Source organism: Ammospiza caudacuta, chromosome 5 (genome assembly GCF_027887145.1).
Source record: "Ammospiza caudacuta isolate bAmmCau1 chromosome 5, bAmmCau1.pri, whole genome shotgun sequence".
Classification (NCBI taxonomy): Eukaryota; Metazoa; Chordata; class Aves; order Passeriformes; family Passerellidae; genus Ammospiza; species Ammospiza caudacuta.
This window is the reverse complement of record NC_080597.1, coordinates 6,966,204-6,992,890: the sequence shown is the minus strand read 5'-3', so window position 1 is coordinate 6,992,890 and position 26,687 is coordinate 6,966,204. Positions and strand designations below refer to the sequence as shown.

Sequence of the window (26,687 nt, the reverse complement as noted above, 5' to 3'; positions counted from 1 at the left end):
ACAGATATGAGCAGTGTCATTTACCAGCTCAGGGAGGTTATGGGATAGTTAAATTCTGTGTGTGAGAAAGAAGGACAAGATCAAAATTACTCACGTCCATTAACAAAGTAGTTATCCCTATTTTCTTCCCTTTTAAATGAAACTATTAAAATATTTTCATTTTAAAACTATTAAAATAGTCAAAACCAGTACGTCAGCATACATTTCAGTTCTCTCCAAACCAGGTGTACTTGGCTTTAATTGTAATTTACTCAGTGGCAACTACTGCTCTGAAGGAAGGGTGTCTCCATAGTTTTGTCCCTAACTTGAGTTTCACCACAGACAGTTCCATCCCTGTTATCACTTGGACCAACCAAATCTTCTGAGGCACCACAGCTCCACTTTCTCCTTCCAGTATTGAAACACGACACACATAAATGAGAACATTGACTTAACTTCTGCCTCAGTGTGCTGGGCTCAGGAATTTGTGGCCCTGCTCCCCAGGAACATTGACCTTCCACAAGGATCCCATGGGACAGCCTTCCCAGTAGAGAAGCTGCTGCCTTGTGCATGCCAAAAAATGAAGATGCACATTTTGAGTGTGTCCAACACAGTATATTCTTAAGTCTTCTGTATTTCAACATGCAAAAATAAGATTGACATTCTTGGTGCCTAAATTACTAATTTTATGCCGTTATGACTGTAGATCCTTGTTAAAAGTGATCATCTGAGGAGAGAGGTTTTTCATTATTCATGTAACAGTTGAGGGTTGTGATATATCAAAATATTTTCCCCTTGATGAGCAACTTGAGGTGATTTTTCAGTTGAAATTCTGTAGCCACTGTGATGAAATAGAGCTAGATACCAGTCATCATTCTGATTTTTATGCCTGTGATTGTCTCGTGGCACATGGAGTGAAAGCCAAGACTTTCTCCAGCATTTCTTTTATTTCCCTTTCAGGTTACTTCTTTCAGCACACCACCAACCCCAGAGAGAAACAACCGCCCCTCCTTCTTCTCCCCATCCCTCAAGAGAAAAGTGCCCCGAAATCGAATTGCTGAGATGAAAAAGTCCCATTCAGCAAATGACAGTGAGGAGTTCTTCAGAGATGATGATGGTGCAGGTGAGAGAAGTACTGACAGCCAAACAGACCTGTCTGGAGAGGGTACAGAGCTGTGGAAAGGGATCCCAGTGTAGGGTTTTCAAGAAGGTTTGCAGGGTGGAAAAACATGAGCTCTGCATACAGCCAATGCCTCTCTGAAAATGAGATTTTTCATAGGCTTAAGCATCTCTTTGAAGGCTGGAGCCCACAAGTCCTGAATATATTAAAATTTATTTTGTGTGGATCCATTTGAAAGTGGAGCAGCTGAAATCCTTCCCTTTCCCAGATGCCACAGTCTCTGGGGGCACTTCTCCAGGTGTAGTGGGTTTGGACATGTTCTGAGGAACACATTCTTTGAATTCTAATTTGATCCAGAGTTGGTTAAAGCTGGTGAAAAGGCATTTACTTCAGCTGGCTTTGAATCAATTCTAAACTTTATAGAGAAAACATAATGAATTTGTCTGCATCATAGTTTAGTGCCTTGTGAAACTCTGCCTTTAAATCCTAGTTACTCAGCAGGAAACAACTGGCAAGGTGGAGCCTGACTCAGAATATAGTACATAAATCCCAGTCATATCACTGTCTTGTGAGGCAGGAAACTCAAAAATATCCATGTCCAAATTGCTTTCCTAGTGTTGAAAAACATTTCAGTCAACAAATCTGTCTGTTAGCATTCTAACAGATAAACCCAAAGGTAATTTCCAGATTACAAGTAGCAAAGAAAGTAGCAAAGAAATTGCCTATCAGCAGCACTGGACCACCTTAGCTAATAAAGAATTGCACATTAAAAAGCAAACTGAAGTGACAGTGTTCAATGCAAATTCTGTGGCAGCTTAAACTGATGGTAGCTAATTCAGGGTTCTATCAAAAAAACCTTCACTCATCTCTTTTTCCCTAATTTGCCTAATCAAAACATATGTTATTTCAAATGAGATGTGTTTTAGTATATTTTACTGAACACAGAGTGGTGTGGGGAGAAGGGCAGCTTTCCCCACATGTAGTCCTGTTTCTGGTATCTTTATTTTGGAGTTTGCCCAGGATAGAGCAGAGTTTGAGGTGTTTCTCTGGCAGCCCTCATGGGTTGTGCAGTGCCTGCTCAGGGTTGTCTTGCAGGGTCTGATCCCAGAGTCTTTAATGATAATGATGGACATTCTTTTTATTTTAATATCCTTTTCCTTCTAATATATTTATGGATGTAAACAAATTCTAGGTTTTTCAGATATTTTATAGCATTCATATAAAACACCAAGAAATGGTTTCTAAGTGTTTTGACTCTATTGATCCTCATCTGAAAAATGAAAAGAGGAATATTTTAACAGCTTATGCTAAGGAAGATTGATTTATTCAAAAATTAGTTTTCTGCGAGAAATAGTAAAAAGAATTGCTAAATTTTGTAAAATTGCCATTTTTTTACAAATTTCAGAAACCTGAGTGTCCTACCAGTGCTCCTTGGGAGCTGCAGTGGTGAAACTCTTCTTTTGGCATGAAGAAGCCAGGTGCAGATGCAGAAGATGCAGAGATAGGAGCAGAGATTTGGGTGCATCTTGGCTTTGTGGGTGGAGGAAAAGATGTGGATTGTGTAAAGATCAGCAGTGTCCCTGGTACAGCCAGTGATGCTGCAGAGTTGCCCCAGTGCAGACAGACCTGTGGTGAGCAGGAACAAACCATCAAGGCCCACTTCAGTGGCTTTGCTGTGTGCAACCATGGTACACCAGGAGAGCTGTGCTTATTGCAGCTTCCAGAGTCAGATCCTTCTGCCTTGATCACCACAGAGCTCCTGGCATAGTGGTCATGTATGGGAAGAGGTAATAGACAGCTTGGCTATACACATGTATAGGGAAGGAGGGAAAGATTTTCACAGTTTTGTTCCTCCCACATTGCTACGCATCTTTCTAGAGCAGCTGCCACCACATATTTTCCTCTTTGGATCACAATCTGCTTTCAGTCCCAGAGCTTGGATCACTCTGGTTCAGATTCAATCTATTGACTATCTGATTTTAGCCCTGTGGAACTGAGTTGTACAAGGAAATAGAACAAAGATTTAAAAACACTCCAAAAATCCAGCACGTGGCTGTGAGAGAGACCTGCACTTATAAAAAACTCCTCTGGCCTACAGGGGACTCAGTATCTTTTTGTTTTTAAAGTTGCTTGGGGACATCTAAACTAATTCTGAGAACAATGGTTCACCTGAAGGGTCCTAGGTGTGGCTCAGGGTGTGCATGGAGGTGTGCAGGAAACTGAGGTGTTCATGTTGAATCTCCCCATGTCTGCTAGATAGCCATTTTCTTCAAAAGAAACAATTTCCATTTTGTTACCCAGGTGAATTTCTGCATGAGTAAGTACTTAATTTTAGGGTTATTCTATGATTTTGTGTATGAGGGAAGGCTGAGTCAGTGTTCTGCTGTTGCAGTGTGGTAACACAAGCCCTCTCCTCTCTGTTGTTTTCAGCTTCAGTATAAATGGTGAACCCTGCTAGGCAAGGTCTGCCTGGTTTTTAAAAGGCAGTTATGATAGTGTCCTGCATCTGATTTGTCTCTAAGCAACAAATGGGAGGCTTTCCTCTTTTTTTTGAGTTTCAGAAGTGTTCCAGTGAAGTACAATCCCCTGAGGCTTGCTGTCTCTCCCTGCCTTTGCAGATCTGCACAACGCGACCAATCTGCGCTCGCGCTCCCTGTCGGGAACAGGACGCTCGCTGGTGGGCTCGTGGCTCAAGCTGAACAGAACTGATGAAAACTTTCTACTCTATGCACACTTAACATACATCACTTTGCCATTGCATCGAATTTTAACAGGTAATTTTGACATCCATTGTGCACAGCCCACCAAATACTTGTATTTGTACAAGTATTTCTCTGTAATGCTGTTGTAAATAGGAATTGATTTCAATTTAGAAGAAATTAGATTCCAGTTAAAAATGGGTCATTTGTAATTCAGGATGGATTTTGAACAATGTTTCAGCAAAGAATATAATTATTCCTTATGATCATTGTCTTACAGCAAGTTAGCTGGAGTTACCAAGCTTACTCACTCTCTCACCACAGGCGTTTTGGAATTCACAGAAGATGTATTGTTTCTGCTGGCATTTAATATCTGCTCAAATGGCACAAATGCTTCTATGCTCAAATACTGGCTTTGAGCTTGAACATCCTTTCTGAGACCTAATTTGTTGAACATACTTAGAGTATATATTGAGATACACAGAAATAGGGCATGAAATTTCTGGACTGTAAGGCAGAATTTTCATCTGTAGTTTTTCCCTACTCACATGGACATGTTGTGTAGGCCCTGTTTCCAAGGCCTTTTTTGTAATCAGTGTATTTGTGCCAGTGGCTTTCCAGGTAGCAGGAGCATTACATGTGGGGCAGGGTGAAGTAGGAAAGGTGCTCTTTTCTCTTGGGTAGTTAGGAAACCTGTACTAAGATATTAAAATCCCACTATCACTTTGATAGTGATCAAAGTACTTTTTAAAATGTCTTGAGTTTATTGATAAGATGTCACTCTGACCCTTCTGTCCATGTTGGATAATTACACTTCTGTCACCTTCTCATATGTCAGAAGATCCAGTTCCTTAGTCATCTCTGTGGCCCTTCATTCCCTCCGCTGTGTTAATTCTTCACAGAGGTGTGGCTGGAGCCTTCTGGAGCTGGGGATCATTTTTGCTCACATCTTCTTTGTGCAGAGGCATTTGATCAGCCTTTTAATTGTGTGCTCCCTTTTCCCATGTTTCTTGTTCTTTGTGTAGCCTAGAAAAGGACATCACAGCCCAGATTCCAGATGTTTCTGCATAGTGCCCTGCCATGTTGGTTTTACTGTGTATATTTAGAAAGATGCCCATGATTACAACAGAACTTTTAAGGTTCATATTCTGTCCCACTTTGACAATATGGAATTAAGGAGCCAAAAAGATGAATGTTTTTGTTGGTTTTTTTTTAATGGCAGCTTTTTGAGTGCAGAAATGTAGGCTTTGGGCTATAGCATGAAGGAAAGAGTTGAATGTTTTGTACCCAGAGAAGTCTCCCTAATGGACTTGGGGATGTTGCATTTGTCCCTTCAAGAATGGGAAACCCCTTGGCATCTCTTGTTAATGGCACTTACACTTGTTTCCCTGGAAAATATCGCCAGGGAATAATGTATTTTGCTTCATCCCTGTATAAATTAAAGTGGATCAGCTCTCCTCTCCATATGATGGGATATATTTGCAGTTCTTCATCTTTCAATTCCTCCCAGTTGCATCCTGGTTAACTCAGATTTTAACAGGCAAAGCTGTGGACTTGTCACGTTTTAGATTCCTGGTGAGCTGTGCCACAGTCCATGCTCATGTCTCCAGTTCTTCATGCTTCCAGGTATTGTGGCTGCTCTGAGGAGCCTTTTCAGTCGGCTGTGTCTCTCTGTTTGTCTCCCCTGCCCAGATATCCTGGAAGTGCGGCAGAAACCAATCCTGATGACATAGCAGAGGGCGGGCACTGCCTTGGAGCCTTGTTGCCAAGTGCCTATCCCAGCGGTTCCGTGCTAACACTACCACCTAGTGTCAGGAACAGAGACCTCCGCAGGAAAAAGGGAACTCCAGGAATACCAGCCGATCAAAAGTGCCTCTTTCTTCCTTCCTCTGCTGTCACACACCGAATGCCCACATGACTGGAGTGTTTCTGGCTGGAAGAGGACTTTCAGCAAGACAAAATAAGAAGGGGCTGCGTTTAAACCGAGTCAACACTTTATGGACAGTTTGCTACCATGTTTACTTTATAACTAAGAAGCCAACAATATGTACAGAATGTGCTAAACTTTATATTCTTTGGGAGAAACATTCTAAGAATTTCATAATGATGTGCTGTTGGACATCCCTTAATAGACTCTGGCCATACCCTCTCCTCGTCTGATCAGCCATTTGTGAGTGTGTGTGTGCTTCTGTGTGTGTGTGGATCAGAGCAGGGAGAGAGCAGTTTCCTTCTAAGGGAAGAAAAGGAGAAAGATACATTGCTGTTTTGGTATGTGCAGCAGGTCAGAGCTTCAAAGAGGCTGAAAATGTTCCCATTTTTCATGTGTCAGTGTTAGGACAGGTGAACTCTGCTGACAGATTTCCATATCTACCAAAGAACAGCAACATTTTCATCCTCAAGAGCTGGCTGAGAAAATGAGCCAGTGAAAAGAAGGCTAAAATGTGCTGCTATAGTAAAGCTGAGGTTCATCTCCAGTACTAATGCTGCTTATCTTCCTCTCAGTTGAGTTAATTCCACTTTGAGTCTAAAGTGAAATAACAGGAGACTCTAATTGTTCTCCAAAGGCCTAAAACTTTACCAGGAACCCATCCTCCTGCATGCACTGGACTTGGGGGTTTGTAGTCATCCTTGGGATACCCTTTGTAGGCAGGGAGGGTGTGAGAGCTGCTTTATGATGAGGCAGCCTGCCCGAATTTTCCATCTTTGGTTGTTACATGCTGAAGCACAGAGAGCTTTCTTGAAATACAAAAGATGGAAACATAATTCTGTTCTGAAAAGTGACTAAAAATTGCATAGTGGGAGGTCTGAAAATGGTGTGTCAGGAGCTCTCAGGAAACCAGCCTTATGTTTACACATAAAGTCCAGCTCTCTCTAAACAGCAAAACTGCTGTCCTTGAAATTTGAAAATAAAATTATAGAATACTGAGATTACTGTGCTCTGGCTGGCTATTTTGATGAGAGCCAGTACATTCTTGGGTCCATTTAGGACCCCACAGCAGTGGGAGGGGTGGCATGTCCCTTGGGGCATGTGAGACTCCGGTACATGCACAAAGGGAGAGAGAAGATGCCATTTTTGTCACTTTTCAGACTCTGAGCACCTAAAGCTGATGCTGTGGCATGTGCTCTGAGCCTGGACCTTTGTCTCCCTCGTACCTGGTCTTTCCAAAGTGCTTTGTTGTTACTCTCACAGTAGCACCTAATGACTTAACCTCTCAAATAGGACTTACTGCTTTTTTTCCTCAGGCTAGGTTCCGTGGAAGTAGCTCCACTTCAGCATAAAGGCAGGCCAAATTTGCCCTTGAGCCCAACCTGATGACTCCAGCATGGTAAGGAGGTCTGTCTGTATTTGAGGCTGGCTGTCACCTTAGTACAGCACAGTGGCCTTTCTTACACTGGCAGCATGAGTGTATGACAGGGACAGCTGACCCTGTTCAGTTGGCTTCAAATGTGTTGCAAGAAAATGTTAGGAAAATGTTCCCTTTGTCACTACCAGCACACCCACTTTTCATGCTGCAGCCTTGGAATGTTGCCTGTGGTCTGTGAGGGTGTTTCCACCATCTAACCTGGTTGCCCCCGAGCCCAGGGAGAGGTGGAGTCCTCACACAGCAGCTGAAGTGCCCTCTCAAGGAACTGGCCAGGCAGCCTGGTTGGGTGTCTGATATCCCCTGCAGGTACTGTGCCTGGCATCAGTCAGTAAAATATTCTCACTTTGCCCATGCTGAGGGTTAAACCACAGCTAGAAAACAAGCCTCTCAATGTGCTCCTTACTCTGTACTTTCATACTGCTGGACTGGGCAAATCAGTGCTTGGTTTTCCTTCAAATCTTCATTGCAGAGGGAAGGGAGAGAGGGTTCCCATTTGTACTAATCATGACAATTGATACCTTCAGGCAGGCAGCCAGAGGAACAATGTAAAAAGGAAGTGTATCCACATAGGACCCTCAGCTGTGGGTGCCTGAACGCTTCTCAGTGGACAAGAATTTGTAATGCTCCCTTGGTGTTGTGTATTATGTTTAGGTGGCTTAACTTTGTGTGATTTTGAAAGACTGAGAAAATCTTGCTGTGTAAGATTTCAAAGCAAATGAGGAATGATTCTAAGCTGGTGCATCAGTGTAAAAGCAGTGCTATGGAAGGTACAGTTTAGATCCTACATCTGTGTTTCAGGAGGTATCATCTGCTTTGTTACATGTATGTGGTTGGATTTGATGTCTAGTGTTTGAAGGGCTGTAATGGCCTAAAAAAAGTGAATTAATTTCTTGTATCTTGCTAGTGGGATATGCTGTAGGTACATTGATGACTCACCTTTTCTAGTAGAAAAGGACCACAAGTATGCCCTCATGGACATCCATGGAAAACAAGAGGTCAAAAAGTCTACTGAATGTCAATAGTGCTTTTTGGAAGCAAAAATGTTCCAGATTCTCAGTTATTCCTTCTTTAAACAACTGTCTTGGACTTTTTATGTATAGCCAGTGGTTCCCACTTTTTGTTATCAAATTCCACATTTTGTTCTGCTTTTAAACAAACCCTGAAAATTGTCCTTTTGTGTGGACAGATTGACAGGGAATTTGATCAAAAAATTCTGTTTGGGTCAGGATGGCACAGCTGGACCCTTCGCATGCTCTTGCACTACATCAAAAAAGAAAAATGAAGGTTGCTAAGAACCTCTCACAGTATTTGAGAGGGGTGAGGGGTTTAATTCTGTAGCTCCTAAGCAGTGAACTGGATTCAGCCCCTGTTGAAATAATTCAGCATTGAAATAATTGCTGCAGATGGAGCTGGTGTGTCCTGCAGTGCCATGAAGGCTTTTGGCTGTCATTGTCTTGATGGTTGGAGCACAGTGTGTTTCATTAGTCATGCTGATGTTTGAAGATGCAGCTCAGTCAACACATTTGGGAAACTTGGCAGAACAGCTTTCTTTTTGGAATTCCACCATACCTCATTGCTCAGTTAACTCCTTCCATCCTTCTGCCCATTCACTCCCTCTGGAGATCAAGGTTTACCACTTGAGCTCCTCATAGATGTTGTATATTGATAGATGTGAAATACAAGGATGTGAATCTTTTAATCCATAACAAATTTTTCACTGCTATTGATTTAACCAGTATAAAAAGCTTGGGATGTTTTGTTTTGTGTTGGTTGGGGGTTTTTTTGGGTTGTTGTTTGTTTTTTCTTTTTAAGAAAGCTCTTAAATCAATTATTTTGTGCTAGCAGATTATTGCTCTGCCTTAGAGACCACCATGTATGTGAAATTATGTTCTCTTATGTCCTGCCAGCCAGGACAAGGCGGATTCCAAATCTCCTTTTAAAAAGAAGATGCTTTTAGAAACTCTATGAGTCTTTCAGCTGTCTTGGCTAATCCAGTTTGTGTTGGTCCCTGTTCCTTCTCTTTTTATTCTCCTGGCCTTCATTGTTTACAAGGCTTGGGTATGTTTGGCTCTGGATTGCTGTTACTATTTTTATAGTTTTCTTTTTCTGGGCAGGATGTGCTTTCCAGAAAAGAGAATTTTTTGCACAGGTGACTTTTCACAGAAATTTGTTTTCCCCAAAGTATGTTCATTATTTAGACAGTGAATCCTTGGCTCTGCAGACAGATTTCTTCCAGCAGACCCTCATGTACAGAATCCCATCTGATCACTGAAATTCTGTGTGGATGTGGAATCCAGGGAAATAGACTACACTCTTAGGCTATTGACCTGTTTCTTGCCAGTCACTAATTGTTCCTTTTTGAGATGATTCCTTGTCCTGTATTTTATAGTCTAAAGCTTCCATATTAAAGACAGATGTAAGATAAAATCTTCAGAAGTGCCTAAGCCCTGTTGTTACTCAGTGGGGTTTAAGAACAAATTTTTATTTAGGAAAATAATTTATTAGTCTTAAATTCTATCTGTGTTGTATGTAGCAGTGTCAAGAAATGACAAGTTTATAGTTCTTGGATGAACAGTGTCTCTCATATGAATTCACTCTTTGTATTTGAAAGACTCTCATGGTTTCCAAAGGTCATGGCTGAAAGCTCTGGAAAGTGGATTTCCTGTGGTCACAGCAATCAGATGTCTGCAAATGCCTTACACATTCTGCAAGGTATGTGTGGTGCTGGTGTGTAGAAATTCTGTGTCAGAACCAGGTACAGTTATCCAGTTCAAGGCATTGTGAAATAAGTAGCTTTTACACAAAACCTTAAACAAAAGAGTATTTTACACCAGAATGTAGCTGTTTGGATACTTGGTCAAGATAATACAAGTCTGCAAGCAGGTTCCAATGTTGAATGTTCTCTATGTAAATATATAAATATTCTCAGCCTAATTTTATCAGCCTAACACATGTTGCATGGTTCGGGTTTTATTTGCCTCATCGATCATTGGTGTTGCTTAAAAGGTGATGGGTTGAAAATTGTGCAGGCACTGTACTGAGCCATTTGATCAAAGAGCAAGGAGAAGGTTGTGCACCAAAAATAAAGTTGGCTGTGCTTATGGCAGCAGTGAAGAAAGTGTTGGACCCTGCAGCAAATAAACAGACCTCTTTAATGACCATGAAGTCTGTTAGTGGTGTTTTCTTTCTACTGTGCCTGCTGGTGTTGGGAGTTTGGATGTGTTCCTTCCTGGTGGCAGGCACCAGTGGTGGGACAGGCTTTGTGGCACTCCTGTAGGCATTGCCAGATGGAAACTCATGTGGCAGAGTGGCCTCATTGCTCTTCATTCTGACTGCACTTGGAGCAAAGCTGCTTCTGCTACAGAACCTCTGAGTGATCAGTCCCTGACTGCTTGACATTGGGTAAGGGGGAAGAAGGTAAAAGTCAGTGGAGTCCTGAATTGGTTTTAAAGTGATCTATGGTTTGTTTTCAACTTTGTTATGTACTCATATTTATATTTGTCCAGTGAATAATAGTGAGGACTGATGGCTGTTATGGTTTCTTCCTGATTAATTCAGGAAGAATTTCAATGCAGATTTGTGCACTGTCACAAAAATGAGATTGCATTTAGATCTGCACTGCTTTGAATTGTGTGTACTGGCTGGGATCTGCCTTGGTTTAAAGACATGCAAGGCTCTGAATCCTCTCTCTCCACCTGATATTTTGGAAACCTTCAGGGGATTTTTGTATATACTCCTTGAACAAATGTTACCAACTATGTCCATGAGCTGATGTGCTGGTGATTTCATTTCCAAGAATTCGAGACCAGGATGTTTTATGAATCCATGTGGTAGGTAACAACATTTATCCTAAGCTCAGAGATGTGTGGGATATTAGGGAGAAATAAAACACAGAGCTTAAGAAGAACAGGATGTCTCAGTTCTTTACATGGATGTTTGAGCAGATTGTTGGCAGTGCTGTTTTGTGACTGCTCATGCAACTGGGCAGGAATCTTAGCTGGCTGGGAAATACTAAAATATTGCTTTGAAACAAACTGTGATTTTTTTTCCTTGAATGCTTCAAGTTGAAAGGTTTTGGAAGCAGCCATAAGGGAGAAACATTATTTAAATCATTACAAAAGGTAAAGAGCATTAGAACCTCACAAGTGTTGGTAATAAACCTCCCCCTGCTTGGTTAGTCATTCAGGAAGTTTGGACAGGAAAAGGTTTGCTGGTTTTGGATTTAGTTTTTAATCCAAATGGTGGTTTTTCTTGTGTTTGCAAACTGTCACAAACCAATGAAAAAAATAATCACTTTGGCCTGACTTTAGGTTCATGCCTCTAGGCAAGAAGTAAATTCAGTGAGGGGTCATCAGGTAGAGCTAGATGATGTGGTTTCTAAATCCTTTAATATTCCTGTGCAGGGTTTAGAGGTCAGTCACTCTACTGCTGTGTGAGCACAGGTGTTCCCTCTGTCCTCCAAGGCAGCCCCAGCTCCTTGACCTCACAAGGAGGAAGCATTTTGCTGATCTGGCTCCAGGTTTCCCAGTCAGGAATGGGCAGGGCAGGACATTCCTTCTTTTAGTAGCAGAATTATCCAGGCAGGAATTCACCTGCAAGCCACTGATTGTACAATAAATTTTATTACTCCATGTTATACACTGAAAATGAAAGTGATTCACACAAGACAAATGAACCTTCCATTCATTTATTCACATTTTCCATGGATTTTTGTACATGACCTCAGTGTATCAGAACTAATGAAAACATTAACATACACGTTATGTAAAACTGAAGTATCCACTGAAAAATTCAGAGCATTTTGAAATCTACTAACAACTAACAAATCATCACATTCAGCATCTTCATTGGATTTAGACTAGCTCATGCCACTTTAAATTGTTTAATGTCAGGTAATTCTGCACACAGGCACCAGCTACAAAATTTTATCAAATGCAAATAAGTTAAGGCATCAGAAAGTCAATCTTTAACAACAGTTTAAATGTTACAGTGCTGCAAAGGGAGCTGAACTTCAATTTCAATAGCACAGCAAACCTCCTTGATTGGTTTATGTTCTACAGTGTGTTCATCTGAACTGTAAATTTAATATAAACTTTCACATCCATCAGCCAAAAGGGCTTAGAGGAGCACAGTGTTGCCCTCCCAAATTAAACCTTGCATACTGCAATTTAATATTTTAAAATAAATTTCAAGCCAACTGTAATATCTCCCTTAGAAATTATTCTGATAATTAAAAGAAGCAGAGATGTTTATTTTCCAGCTGAAACTTCAAAACCAGAGGAGGAGGAATGGATAAGACACTCCAACATCTACATACACTTGGAAAAACGAAGGCATCAATGCAGATTGGGGCAGAAACTTGCATCTTTAATATCAGGTATCTGATATCCAGCTGTTAAAATACATTACTAAGACACAGGAATGCCTCTGAGTTGGAATTCTGAGCAAAATTCTTTCCTTGGATAGCATGTGCCAGTTTGTTATGAAGGCAGTAGTACACTGATGTCTGTGGTCTCTGTAAAATTTGCTTTTTCATTTAAGGCCTTTATTTCTATTTAACAATCTCTGGCCTTTTACAGCCTTTCTGTATTTTAGTATTCCTTAAATAGAAACTGAAGCATCATCAAAAATTTCTAAAGTGCTGGAAAAGGCTGTGCTTTATACCTGAGCACCAAGTTTGTCAGTGTATGACTATCTTTTCCTGCTTCATAGTTCACATAATGGTACAGACACCATGAATTGATGTTGATTGAAATCTGCTTTGCAGGGAAATTCTTCCCTGTCCTTTCAGAGGCAATTTTCCCCATGTAAAATGTTCAAAATTGTATGTTTATGCATATATTTGACATTCTAATGAAGGTGACATCTCAATTTTTTACCTTCTCCTGGCTTTACTGATTAAATACAAGCACAGAAGAATTCAGGTGTTACTTGCTATGATGACTAGGGTAAGGTTTAATTCTTTCCAACACAATTTATTATTCCTCTATTATTTTTCCATTCACTCTGTGCCCTCTGCTTGTAAACAGGCCAGACGTGTACTGTCAGAATTGGGCCACATCCATGTGTGCAAAACCTAACAACTGCCCCTCTTTAGAGGCAGGCATAAGGAAAGAAGTGTTAACTTCAGCTTGTTGGTCCATGTTTCTAAGGATAAAGAACAGTTCCAAATCCATGAGCTTTTGGAAGTAAGCAAAGAAAAGGCCAAGCTTTTATAGCCAGAGCTGTTCTTGATGGGATGTACAACCAGAGCTCTGTCTATAAACCTTTCTGTACAGAGACAGGGTTAAGACACTACAGTCAAAAGACAAATGCAAAATTAACTGAGCCCTTGGACCAGAGCCTGGACTAAACTCTTAGGCAGCATTCTGTTTTTCATTCATACACATTTAGACACACCCTGTCAGCTTTGGGCCTCCAATTTAGGTAGCAGCAAGACTTGTTATTAAAAAAAAGTATATCTTTTTTGAGGAAAGCAATGTCACTGACTTTTAATGGTTTAAGTATTTAGCCAGATGCAAAAAGAATCCTCAAAGGCACCAGTTTATTTTTCAAATATCTCAAATGGCATCTAAGCTCCCTTCACACTCCAGTGTTAAAAATGCAATTCTTGTACCCTAAACGTGGCTGAAATGTGAGCAAAGGCCTTTATTTTGGAACTTTGGTCAACAGGGCTATAGATGAAATCAAGATTTTCCTCCTTTTAATGAAGAGGGGAAAAAAAGCCATAACCTGAATTGTGCAGTGAATTAGGCCTACAGGCAGCCATTTGCTCCCCCCCAGAGCAGGGGTACAGGTGAGATGTGCTGCACCTCATCAAATGGTGTTAAGGAATTCCTTGTTCCCTGCCCACAGGATACCACTGTGCTGGACCACCAGGTCCCCTGTATGAATTGTGTCACACTGAGGTTTTTTAAGGAAAGGGGTTTTTCCTCTTGTGTCACATTAGCCAGAGGCAAAACAGCATGTTTGTTCCATCTTGCCAGAGCTGGTCAGTGTGACACATCTGAGAGCAGTTCAAGTTTCATATTATCATCAAGCTCTTGGAGAAGTCCCAGAGTTGGAAGCAAAGTAGAAAAAGTTACCAGGGAAGAGGTTTCCAGCAACATTTGAAAAAAGAAAAGGATTAAACCACCAAACACAGTCTGACAAAGTTGAGAGTGAAACCAAGACCAGAATGACTGCTCTGATCCCCAAATTATTGCCACCTGGTTAATTTTATCACAGCTGAAAACTAAGTTTACAAAATACCCCATGCTCCCCACATGCAACAGAAAGCTTCTGGCAAAGCTGCCCTCTGCTGCTTTGTTTTAATGCACTGCAGCACAGCATTTTTATCACATGGAGAAATACTGATACACACCCTTGTGCATGTGTCTCCTGGCAAGGGCAACAGGCAACAGAAAGGTCTTTAAAAGTCCTGAAGTTTGTTGTGGGAAGAGCTTTCTTCAGCAAAGTACCAGCAGCAGGAGCAATGCAGCACATCCAGCTCTGCCTCAGCTGGGTTTTGGGACTAAGGACAAACACCTTGGAAGGATCATGTGGAAGTGCAACCCTTTGTTCTGACCTGTCAGAAGCCAGGGGCTGCCAGTGTGTCCAAGATAAAACTGTCTTCCAGTTGTCTGCTTGTACCATATTGCACATCATTCTCTTGTTGCTACAGTAAGAACAGAACTGACAGTTCCTCTGGAGGAACCACTGCTGCCAACAAGGCTACACAAACAAATTCTCTTTTAAATATCTGCAGTCTCTGAGTCCTGAAAGCACACAGGTCTGCAAGGGTACAGACCCAGCACAATGGAGATCATCACTGGTGGGGTGCAGTTCTGTCACTGAGTCTAAGAAGTCAGTCTCACCAGAATACAACAGACCAATTAAAAATCTGCAGTCTAGAAACAGTTGCAACAGGTAAGCTTGAACATCCTCCCTTCCCAAAACAGGAGGTGCTTGCATTGTATTACAGTCTGTAAGGAAGCTCTGGTACCATGGTTTTGTACTCAGCTTTCTGTCCATTTGGTTGACTGGTGCTAAAAACATTTGCTTGGAATTATATCCATGTGCTTTATCCAGAAGAGGTCCTGCATTTAGTACTGAAAATGAGGGAGAACAGTCCAACACTTGTGTTCTATTAAAGCTTTTATTAGCTAGTTTAGCTTTTCCTCACATCATTTTTCCAGAATTCCTATAACAGTTCTTAATATCAGAGCAAAGAATTAAATGTTCAAATGAAGTTACGGAAGAAAAAAAGAGCAGCAGCAGTTTGGCAATAAATCCTCAAATTATGGACTGCAACTTATTTAAGCCTCCTTTTTCTCCAGTAAGATTTTGTGCAACTCATCTGCATCCTCACTTGTTTTCACTCTTATTAGCATAGTGACAGGAACAGCTGGGTTCTTCTCATCGATGGGTGGGTTAGGAACACAAACTATTAGAACATTGTTTTTTCCAGTTCTTGTGCATGGCATCTTAGGTGGAATTAGAACATTCAACAGGATATTTCCTGCATTTGAGGAGGGGGAAAAAATTACCATTAGCCATTTTCTAGCTTTTACTGCATTACAGGGTTAGTACAGATAGTAACTAGAAATTTAGGGAGGTGTTTGGAAGGAAGGCAATTCACAAACATAGTGTATGTTTGTCTTCTTCTTTCCTAAGCATCCATTCATGGCCATTGGTCTCAGATTGCTTTCCTCACTAGAAATGAGAAAATCTCTGCAAATACTGCATCCTCCTTTTTTAAATGGAGGAACCTGAATATCAAATGATAGCAGAGGGACACAGGAGAAAGGGGACAAGGGAGAAGCAGCAAATGAGGAATCCAGTCACAGTGCTTAGTGTATACCAAGTTCCTCATTCTGACCACTAGATGCAATTCATATACAGAAGCAAAATCTTCTGATATGGACAGATGTTAATCTGGACAAACCAGGGTAAAACTGGTACTTATTATCAAACATACACCATAGCCTTTTACTTCTTGCACTGCTTCATGTGCTGTCTTTTGTAATACTCACTAGAGGCACCCAAGTGTTTGTCAGTATTCTAAATGATTTAGGAAAAAAATAGTAGGTTTTCACTAATTGTATCTGTTAATGCTGTGTAAAAAAACCCAAAAAATGCCTAATTCTTAGCAAGGAATTCTGACATTAAGACTTGTTACTGGGATAAATGTACTTACCTAAATTGGTATCTGCTCGTACTAAGAGTTGAGTTTTTTCATTTCCTGCTGGTTTTAAATGTAATGTTCCTACACCTTTTTCTTTAAATTCATTATCCTTTTTGTAGAACAGTTTGCACCTGTGGAGAAAAAAAACCCACAAATCCTTGTTTGTGCAGCCATGTAGAGATGAAATAAAAAGGTATCTCCCAGGTACATGTATCCATCTGACTCACAGTAACAGTAATCAGGATTTAACATGCTGTGAGTAACCTAAATCTTTATTATTCTTGACCTTGTTTCATGTGCTAATGGACAGCACTTGAAGATCAAAGAGAAAGTGAACTATTTCTTTCAGTATTGAAATGATAAATGGATTACTTTCAGGGCAAAGTAAAAGGCACAGCAACTTGTACTCAGGGCCTACTCAGAAAGCCATAAGAACTGGTTGTATCATTCTGAAGTTATAATAGGACTTCAATGTACAATTTATAAACATTTTTAAGTGAGGCTCTAATAAACTTTAAGCCATTTTAGGTGGTGAAGAATAGCAATACACAGATATTAATTTTATTTTCCAAGTTAAAGTCACTTACTTCTTTGAGTAGAAAGCATCATCTTCTTTTATTTCATTGACGATGACTTTTGGTGGCTCTTCTTCCTCCTCTTCCCCTCCTTTAAATAGAAAGTTTTGATATGTGAATGTTGGGAGCACAGATTTTGGCACCCTTATGCCCACCATGGTTAACGTGGACATGTGGCTGGTCAGTGACACCTTTCAGTCCCTGTGTACTCTGTAGCAGCTTCGGCTACAAAAAAAGGGTTACTTGCTTTTCATTCACCTCTTAAACAACTTCATCCTCACCTTCAGTTTAAATGGGATGAAAATACCCAATCCATACCAAACAATCAAACACCAACAATAAAAAGCTTAGTAAGTCAAAAGCTTCTGTTTGAACAGAAACAGTTTCACATTGCAGAGCATGCTCCATAAATGGGTTCAAGTAAAGCACAATAAATACTTCCAAGAGCCAGGTTTAATTTGGGGAATTGCAGAATGACAGATAATAGTGGCAGATTTTGCCTTTCCATCCCCTCAGCTGCTGGGATTTCTATCAGCCTATTGTATTCAGCACAGGCAAAGACCAGAGTAAAACTGTCAGGTACTATGCAACTTTGTTGGCCTCCTTACAATCTATTAAGTAAAATGGACTGAACTATTCTGTATCTCATGCTTTTTACTGCAGGGATCTCTTGATAAACCTACTAAGAAAAGCAGTGGGATTGAGAAGTCCAGCAGGCTGAAAGGTGAACATACTAGCTGCTTTAAATTTCATCAATTCCTGCCCTCAGATATGGGATTATTTTGTATATTATATTATATAAAGTACAGCTCTGACAGAATTATGTAAGTCTTGATAAGCACATACTTTTGGTGTTGCTTACATAAGGGCTGGGTTCTCCCAATAAGGGGGATATTATATTATATCATAATCTCATATTATATATTGTATATCATATTGTATTATATTATAGAGGTGTGTATATATATGTTATATAATTCTGCACTTTCAAATTGAAGAATGATGATGATCACAGAATACAGAATTTCCTGAGCTGGAAAGGACCCACCAGGATCATGGAGTGCAGCTCCTGGTCCTGCCCAGAACACCCCAACCATCCTACCCTGTGCCTGAGAGTGTTTTCCAAATGCTCTTTGGGAGCTCTGGCATTCCCTGGGGAGCCTGGGCAGTGCCTGAGCCCTCTCTGGGGGAAGAACCTTTCCCTGATATCCAGCCTGAACCTCCTTGGACACTACACCACGCCATTATCTCAGTGAACTTAATATTGCATTTTCTTAGTATTCTGAAGTCACATACACTCACAGCTGACCATTAAAATAACTATAAATAGAAATACGTAGAATTTACCTTTGTCATCATTATTGCCACTGTCTGTTTGAGCTTCCAATGAACTGGTGGGTGCTGCAGTGACAGATTTGGCCTGGTTTGCATCTTTTCCAAACAAACCTGAATTCCCAGAAGAAAATGAGAAACTACTAAGCGTTCCTGAACCGAGGGAACCCAAAACAGAACTGTCAACACTCTTGCCAAAATTAAACGAGACAGTTGATGTAGCTCCTAACAACGGGTCTCTTTTTTCTGATGCAGCTTCAGCTTTTTTGTCGGAGGTATCCTCAGATTTGCTGTTAAACAAAAAGGTGGAGCCTTGCTGGAGCTTTGAACTCCCAAACACAGGAGCAGCCTGGGGGGCAGGGGTCTTGCTGCCCTCGTTCTCGGAGCTGCTGTCACTGCTGCCCCCGTGCTGCTGCTCGATGCTGGCCAAGTAGCGCTCGTAGTCCCTGAAGATGGGGCTGAGGTCGCACAGGGGGTTGCTGTTGACGTGTTTCACGATCCAGTCGCGCACGGAGCGGTTGAGGGCAGCCAGCTGTTTGTGGTAGGAGCCAGAGGCGGCTGCTGAGCCCAGGGTGCTGCCCGAGGAGCAGGGCTGGCTGCTGCCGCCGTTGGCTGTGGGGCTGGCAGCCTTCTTCTCAGCAAACACAGCGGCACTGGGGCCGTTGGACATCGGGGATCCTGTCACGGGAAAATCACAGAGTTACAGGATATCCTGAGCTGGGAGGGACACGGCAGGATCACCCAGTCCAGCTCCTGGCCCTGCCCAGTCACCCCAACAATCCCACCCTGTGCATCCCTGAGGGCATTGTCCAAATACTCCCAGAGCTCTGGCAGCCTTGGGGCCGTGACCGTTCCCTGGGGAGCCTGGGCAGTGCCCGGCACCCTCTGGGGGAAGAACCTTTCCCTGATCTCCAACTTAACTCATTTGCTTAACAAGCTGTGGTTTAAAAAATAACACAGATGCTTTGCTGACCTAGTGAGAAATGTGGCTTAGAACCCTTTTTCCTACCCAGAAAGCACAACTCTCTTAAAACCCTAACATGTGCAATATTTCTTATCAAATCAGTCATCCTTCCTCAGCTGATCTCCTTCTTTTGAGTCACCACACTGTGCCCCAGGTACTCCCATGCCAGTGAGCTGACCCATGTTTTCATTTAGACAAGTAAGTTAGGGATAGACAAAGTAGATGGAGCACACTGGTGTACAAAAAAAAAAATCCAAAGACATCTTGTACAGAACATTAAAAAAAATACATGTTTTATATATTGCCAAAACCTTCAGAATCTTACAAAAATCTAACAACTTCAGCAAGCTGTAATGCTTATTAAATCGAAAAACTCAACTTATCTCTTGCCATTTGTCCTTTAAATGTACTTTAAACCACCCTGAGTGCACTAGCCCATAATTTTACAAGCTTTTGAGCACTTCTGTATAAAAAACCCTAAGAAGCAAACTAGAAATAGTCTCATTGAATATTTCAGTTTCCCTTAATTTATTCAAGCTCACTGAAATCCACATTACTTCAAAGTTCAAATTCCACCATTTCTATTCTATGGCATGGTGACTCCAAAATAAGGGTTCACATTTCTGCATGTCCAGCACAAAGGGACAGAACTAATATTCCTCAGGTAATTCCAAAGCATGACAGCTCAACATGCTGAAGTATTTCAAATGTCCTAAAATGTAGGTATAACTGTAACAGATAAATTCTAGTAAGACTGTCTGCAACATCAGATGTACAAGGAAAAAAGATGAAGATTTTAGCTATGCAGCATGTATTTTTAATTTAAATTCCAAGAATTGGGACATGTCACCAGATGCTTTATACTTTTTACAGACTGCCTTATGCCAGTGCCTTCCATTTCCATCTGTGCCTAGAAAACTTTTACCTCCGTATTAGAAATATAAATTTAGTTGCCACCTCTTTAAATTGCAAGCAGATAAAAACTTGTCCCTCCAGCACTCTAAAATAATAAGAAATCTTACAAAGAGGTATAAAGTCTCAAAACCTTAAAACACAACTATAAGACGGTGTAAATTTGTTTTTTTCACTACTAAGATGACTCAAAAATTTTTGTGACTGAAGGTGTTGATAAATATGTGTGCTTATTTAAAACTTACCAAATGCTGATTGTGTTTCAGAGGTGCTCTTCAAACTGCTGAAAGGAGGAGTACCAGAGACACTGCTTCCATTAGACAGCCCTTCCAAAGGCTTTATTCCTGCACCATTCCCAAATCCACTGAAGCCACCTCCTCCTTTTCCAGAAGGCAATACAAAGCCTTTAAACCCTTTAAAAGCTCCTCCACTTTCAGACTGGGGAGAAAAAAAAACAGACAACCAGTTATAAACATCTTATCCACACAAATCCTATCCTCACTTAATATTCCTGATATCCTTGGTTTGTTTTTCCCTAGTTCAGTGTGTCATTCCATGCATTTCTGTGTCAGCTATGTAAACAAAATTAACAACTTCCTTATGACACACACTGCTACTGTTTTTAAAAGACTCAGATGTTTGGTATGAAAACAAACTGGGTCTAGGATGTGGATACATGGAAGTTGCTCAGAGCTGTGGATGTGTTTATCTATTAGACATTTTGGTAATCTGTAATCTGGTTTCTCTTTAAATAACTACACAGGATTATGTAATTTCAGGTTTATTTTCAACAACTTTTAGCATTTACAATGGCAGTAAAGAGCTCAACACTTTAATCCACTCATCACTCTGGAGTCATCTATGAAACCTCTTGTGATTTACCCAAAATATTCCAATGTGACTGATGGAAGATGCAAAGACAGACTGTACCTGACCACAAAATATCCATCTCTGCAACCTTTTCATTACCCAGTTCTGATCACTGTCTTTGCAACCATATTATTTTATGGTATAGTTTCTTAAGTGTTTCTAAAAGACAAGGTACAATTAACATGCAAATAAAGCACTGCAATCTTTAGGCCTTTGGAGGTAATGAACTTTCACTACTCAAAGTGAACTTTCAGTGTCATGGCCAGCACAGGAACTGGGAGGGGGTGGCTGGAAGCAGCTAATTGCTGCTTGGCCATGGGATGAGCGAGGTCTGTGGGTAGTGAGCAACCTTCTGTGCATCCCTGCTTTTTCTTGGGGTTTGTTTCTTTCTCTTTTTTTGGTTCCCTTATCATCATGATCACTGTATTTCAATCATTAAACTGTTCTTATCTCAGCCCAGGCTTTTATCCTTTTTTCTGATCCTCCTCCTCATCCCACAAGGAGGAAGAGTGAGGGGCTGCATGGTCCTTAGTTGTCACCAGCCCTTCCACCAGCTCTAACAGCTGCTCCCAGTCTCCTAACTACTTCTACAACCCATCTGGGTTCCTTTCTCATTCTGTTCTATTTTTCCTATCCCATTTGTCCCTGAATCTCTCCTGATCAAGTTGTAATTTGTGTTTTGCATCACCTCCTTCCAGTACAATCCTTCATTTAGCTGTATTCTCTACCACATTTGTGGCTAAAACTACTCAGGGCTTTAGTGGGCTAAGACAGCTTCCTCATTCATAGTGCTTGGGCTGAAGAAGGAAAATCAAAAGCATAGGAGAAGGCTGTCTAGTTCCTAACTGTGCCTAGTCCCATCCAGTCCTAAAGCAATCTGTGTAACACTAAGTTCCAGGCCTATTTCTAACATGATGCATGCCTCTTCAAACATGTCTGGGAAAAATATATACAACAAAGCATTGTCAAGGATTTCTGAAAGGACAACAACTTGGCTGCACTGGGATAATGCTTTCACAGGAACTAAACCTGTAACAAAGGCCAACTGCCTTTCAATTTTCAATTTGTTAGTGCCAAGAGTAGATGGCACTAAAGCTCTTGACAGGGAGGGAGGAAAAAAAGTAGCAGCATTCTTAAGAAAAGACATGTTTCTCATTCTTAGAGCAGTTTAGTATTTGGGTGTTTACTAATAAAGTTTCTGAGACATCCCCCAGCCCTCCAGTATGGATAACTAATAACTTTGCATTTCCATCCTTCCATCTCTACAAAAAATGGAAGTAGAGCAGTAAAAATGCTGTTTTACCCATTTGCAAACAACATTGTGTCTGAAATATGCAAGAACACCCTGCTCACCAGTCAAACTAGTATTACCCTTTTTTTGCCTTAGCCTTATTCTTAGCATGGAACAGTAAAGCCAAAGTTCATGTGCACATAAGACCTAGTGAGCTGAAAAGATAACTTTATTCAGCATCACTACAAACCCAAGGAAGCAAAAACCTGAGTTTGATGTGTTTTGTAAGTGAGAAAAACTCCAGCACCCCTGTTCAGTGACCACATTACCTCTGACCCCACGTTGCGGCGCTTTGCTTTTTTAATAGCTCTGTTCTTCAGGACCTCCTCACTTGCCACAGAGAATGTTCCCACCTTGAAGAGGAAGTTATGGAATCATTAGTGGAATGTTCAACATGAAGGGATGGCTGAGATCACGTTCTGAACACAACTCTAACACTGCTACCAAGCAAACAAGGGAAGAAGTTAAAAACCAGCCCACTGGTTGTGAGCTGATACTTTGAAAACTCTGGTACTGCACTACATTTCTCTCTGTGCTATCTCCATTTTACTACAACAAATAATGTAAGTTTTCCTTTGCTTTTTAAAAACGCAGCTCTAAGATCTCTGTGCTGAAGGGAATCTGTCAGTAATCCACAGTTTGAGGCACTCTGGGGAACTAATGTGTATTTTACCTCTTCAGCTTCATCCTCCTGGTCCCAGTTTCGGTCAGTCAGCTCCTTTTCTGCAATTCTCTTGGCCATTTTTCCCCACCTGTGGGGAAGAAACAAAAAATCTTAGAAAGAATTGCACAGAAATAAATTCTAAGTGTCAGTGATCTTCAATTTGTATTCTTAGAACAAAAAAACAGGAACTGCAGTTCATGTAGAAGCAGGTCAAGATTGGAATGACAATTGAAAACTAAATGTAGCAAAAACAATCATCATTTTTCTGGTTATCTCTGTGATGTAGAGCAAAATCAGCTTTGCACAAGGAATGTCTGTAACTGTTCTGAGTCCCATTTTACTAAAGTACAACTTATGAGCTGTGTACAAAACCAAAGAAAGAAAACATGGTAGCTGGAGTCAATCTAAAAAACCTGGCAAGCAATCACACTACTGGAACTTTATGTGAAAAAAGAGTATTTTACTAACTATGGTTATATCTTCTGACACTAAATATGAAAACTTTCCAAAGGAAATATGCAGTTTTGTTGCAATTAAAATCTCAAGCAAGCCCAACAACTAAAACTCTTCCAAAATCCCCTCTGGGTTTATGATTAAGACCTGCCCAGAAAAAAGATTTAAAAATCCTCAAATAGCTGAATTTCAGAGCCAGACATTGTAACAATACATTATTACAAGATATTTTGTTTATATGTTGAAACATTCTAGAACAGTACATCCAGCAGCACACTTGGAGATCACACATCCAAGTCCTGAATTTTGTCTGACACACATCACAAATTACTAGGTCAAGTTACTAGAGCTTCTGGAAATAGAGGGACAAAGATTGGCCTGTGTATACACATTTAAATGCCCTAATCCACTCTGTCCTGGAAGTAGACATCCTTGCTTGATAATCCCTGGGAGATCATTTCAATCTAACCCATTGAAAAGCTAAATAAGAAGATATTTTAAAGTCACCTTTATATAAATTATTATTATTTTATTACATAATTTTAATATAGAGTGTATTATGTTATGTAATACATTTAAATATTTATTAATAATAAAAGTGTTCTGTATATATATTCTGCATATATATACTCATTATAGATATAATATACACATGTATACATAATAATGTATAAAATAATATATATGTGTATTTAATATATATTATATAATATATACAATGCTATATATATTATATAATCTATATAGTATTTTTATATAATATACTATAATATTATATAATAGCATATACTATACTATAACATATATTATATAATATACTATAGCATTATTTAATATAGTATATACTATACTATAGTATTATTTAAATGTATTAGTTTCATTATTACATTAGATATTTGATTTACTGAAATAGCACCTTAACTACAGAGCCTGTCCCCCACCAAAAGAGGGGAAACCTTGTTGACCTAAGCTCCAGGTTCTCTGTACTCTGTGTTTACAGAGTTTCTCTTTAAAAGCATTGTAGAGGATCTAACATGAATCTAACAGAGAACCTGAAGTGTATTCTGTCCTGGGAACGAACACAAGCCTGCATCTGGTTGGTATTCACAAACTTCACTAAGTTTTTGGAGCACATGTTCTGAACAGCCTGAGAGAGAGAATGATTTTGAGAAACACATCAAAGAATCGCAGAATATAGGATCATCGATTCCAAACCCTTGCCCTGCACAGACACCCCGACACTCCCTGCACAGACACCCCGACAGTCCCTGCACAGACACCCCAACAATCCCTGCACAGACACCCCAACAATCCCTGCACAAACACCCCGACAATCCCTGCACAGACACCCCGACAATCCCTGCACAGACACCCCAACAATCCCTGCACAAACACCCCGACAATCCCTGCACAGACACCCCGACAATCCCTGCAGAGACACCCCAACAATCCCTGCAGAGACCCCCCCACAATCCCTGCACAGACACCCCGACAGTCCCTGCACAGACACCCCGACAATCCCTGCACAGACACCCCGACAATCCCTGCACAAACACCCCGACAGTCCCTGCACAGACACCCCGACAATCCCTGCAGAGACCCCCCCCACAATCCCTGCACAAACACCCCGACAATCCCTGCACAGACACCCCGACAGTCCCTGCACAGACACCCCGACAATCCCTGCACAGACACCCCGACAATCCCTGCACAAACACCCCGACAATCCCTGCACAGACACCCCGACAATCCCTGCACAGACACCCCGACAGTCCCTGCACAGACACCCCAACAATCCCACCCTGTGCATCCCTGAGAGCGGTGTCCAAACGCTCCCGCAGCTCTGGCAGCCTTGGGGCCGTGGCCATTCCCTGGGGAGCCTGGGCAGTGCCCGACACCCTCTGGGGGAAGAACCTTTCCCTGATACGCAGCCTCACTCTTGTTCGATTAACAAACACTTCTTGTTTAAAAACAACACAACGCAGATGCTTTGCTGACCTACAGAGCGCTTCGCTGCCCTATTTAGCGCAGCCGAGGCTGCCCTGGAGGTTTGCTGCGGGCGGCATCGCCCGGGTACCGAGGGCCGGAGCCCGGCGGTGCTGGCGGCAGCGGGGCCGGTGCCGGGCCCGGCGGTGTCGCAGCGCGGTCGCCGCGGCTCCCGGCGGGAGGAAGCGGAAGCCGGATGCCGGCGGGGCCACCCCGCGCCCCCGTGGCCGCGGCGCTGCCGTTCCGCTTTGGACTCCCGGCTGCGCTCGCCCCGTCCCGGGGACGCCGCGCGTCGCCTGCGCACCGCACAGACCGATCCGCGCGTTGCGAACCCTGCGAACGGTGCGAGCCCCACAAAGCGCCGCCGCCGCCCCGCTGCCTCCATGCCCAGCCCGCGCTCCCCTGCTCGGGTCCCGCTCGTGCCCGGCCGCCCCTCGCGCCCCCCACCCGCGGCACTCACTCGCTCGGGCGGGCGATTCTCTCCTGCCGCGCTGCGCTGCGGGGCCGACGCTGCGGCGGGCGGCGCGCAGGGTCTCCTGGTCTTCTCGCAGGCTGAGCGCGCCCCGCTGTGCCTTCACAATCCCCCGATGCCGCCCGGCCCGGCCTCCTCCTCGGTGTCCGCCGGGAGACGGGGCTCGGTGGGGCCCAGAGCGGGAACGCCGCGCCCGCCGCCGCCGCCGTCCCGCGCCCGCCCGCACCGCGCGTGCGCCCGGCGGGGGCAGCGGGGCGGGGCGGGGCCGGGGCTGCAGTACCGCCGGCGGCCGCGGGGGGCGCCCCAAAGGCCGCTGCGAGGGAAAGGCGGGCCCAAGGCAAGCCGCGGGTCACGTGACTTCCGGCGCGAGCCGCGGTCTGAGCGAGTTCTCCCGAGCTCGTCGGGAAAAACAAACCCCGAACGTCCCCTGACAGTGCCAGCCGGTCACTGGCCTTGCCCCGCAAAAATTGGGGCCTCCGCACAGAAGCTGATAAAAAAGCTTTCTCATGTGTTTATGCATTGTAATCAAGTTAATGTTCGCTTGTTCTGAATTATATAATTCATCATTTTCAGCACGGGAGGCGCCTCAGGGCGGCTGAGGGGGCGGCCGTGCCCTGGATTGCCACGAGCTATCCTGCTTAGTCCTCCCTGCCGCTGCTTAGTTTTCTTCATTAATATTTAATCAAAATCCTAATCAGGATATTAATTATAAGCAGTGTGCTAGGCCCGTAGGAAAGCATAGAACACTATGCTAAATGGTGACTTGTTCCGATGATCAAAGGAAACACCTTCGCAGCCAGGTGAAAGTCAACTAGTTTGAATTTCGGGAACAGGGTGTG

At 42.3% G+C, this 26,687-nt stretch overlaps 2 protein-coding genes across 5 annotated transcripts in view; one reads left to right on the top strand and one right to left on the bottom strand.

The window, feature by feature from the left end:
• Positions 1-10,569, top strand: part of KIAA0930 (KIAA0930 ortholog) — a 52,796-nt gene extending 42,227 nt beyond the window's left edge. For both annotated transcript variants that reach the window (XM_058805473.1, XM_058805471.1), the window contains exons 8-10: positions 940-1,102; positions 3,718-3,873; positions 5,491-10,569. In XM_058805473.1, the coding sequence (XP_058661456.1) occupies positions 940-1,102; positions 3,718-3,873; positions 5,491-5,531 (360 nt within the window). In that variant the 3' untranslated portion in view covers positions 5,532-10,569. The remainder of the gene's footprint in view (positions 1-939; positions 1,103-3,717; positions 3,874-5,490) is intronic.
• Positions 10,570-11,846: 1,277 nt separating this feature from the next.
• Positions 11,847-26,064, bottom strand: NUP50 (nucleoporin 50). 3 transcript variants are annotated; one of them, XM_058805132.1, is made up of 8 exons: positions 25,837-26,064; positions 22,947-23,025; positions 22,543-22,626; positions 20,358-20,550; positions 18,252-18,914; positions 16,917-16,995; positions 16,342-16,460; positions 11,847-15,663 (listed from the first exon to the last, which is right to left on the bottom strand). In XM_058805132.1, exons 2-8 carry the CDS (start codon positions 23,013-23,015, stop codon positions 15,461-15,463), a joined length of 1,410 nt encoding a protein of 469 aa, XP_058661115.1. In that variant the 5' UTR covers positions 23,016-23,025; positions 25,837-26,064; the 3' UTR covers positions 11,847-15,460. The 3 variants fall into 3 exon arrangements, with proteins under 3 accessions (XP_058661115.1, XP_058661116.1, XP_058661117.1); XM_058805133.1 differs by lacking the exon at positions 25,837-26,064 and adding an exon at positions 25,389-25,522; XM_058805134.1 differs by lacking the exon at positions 22,543-22,626.
• Between the last annotated feature and the right edge of the window lie 623 nt (positions 26,065-26,687).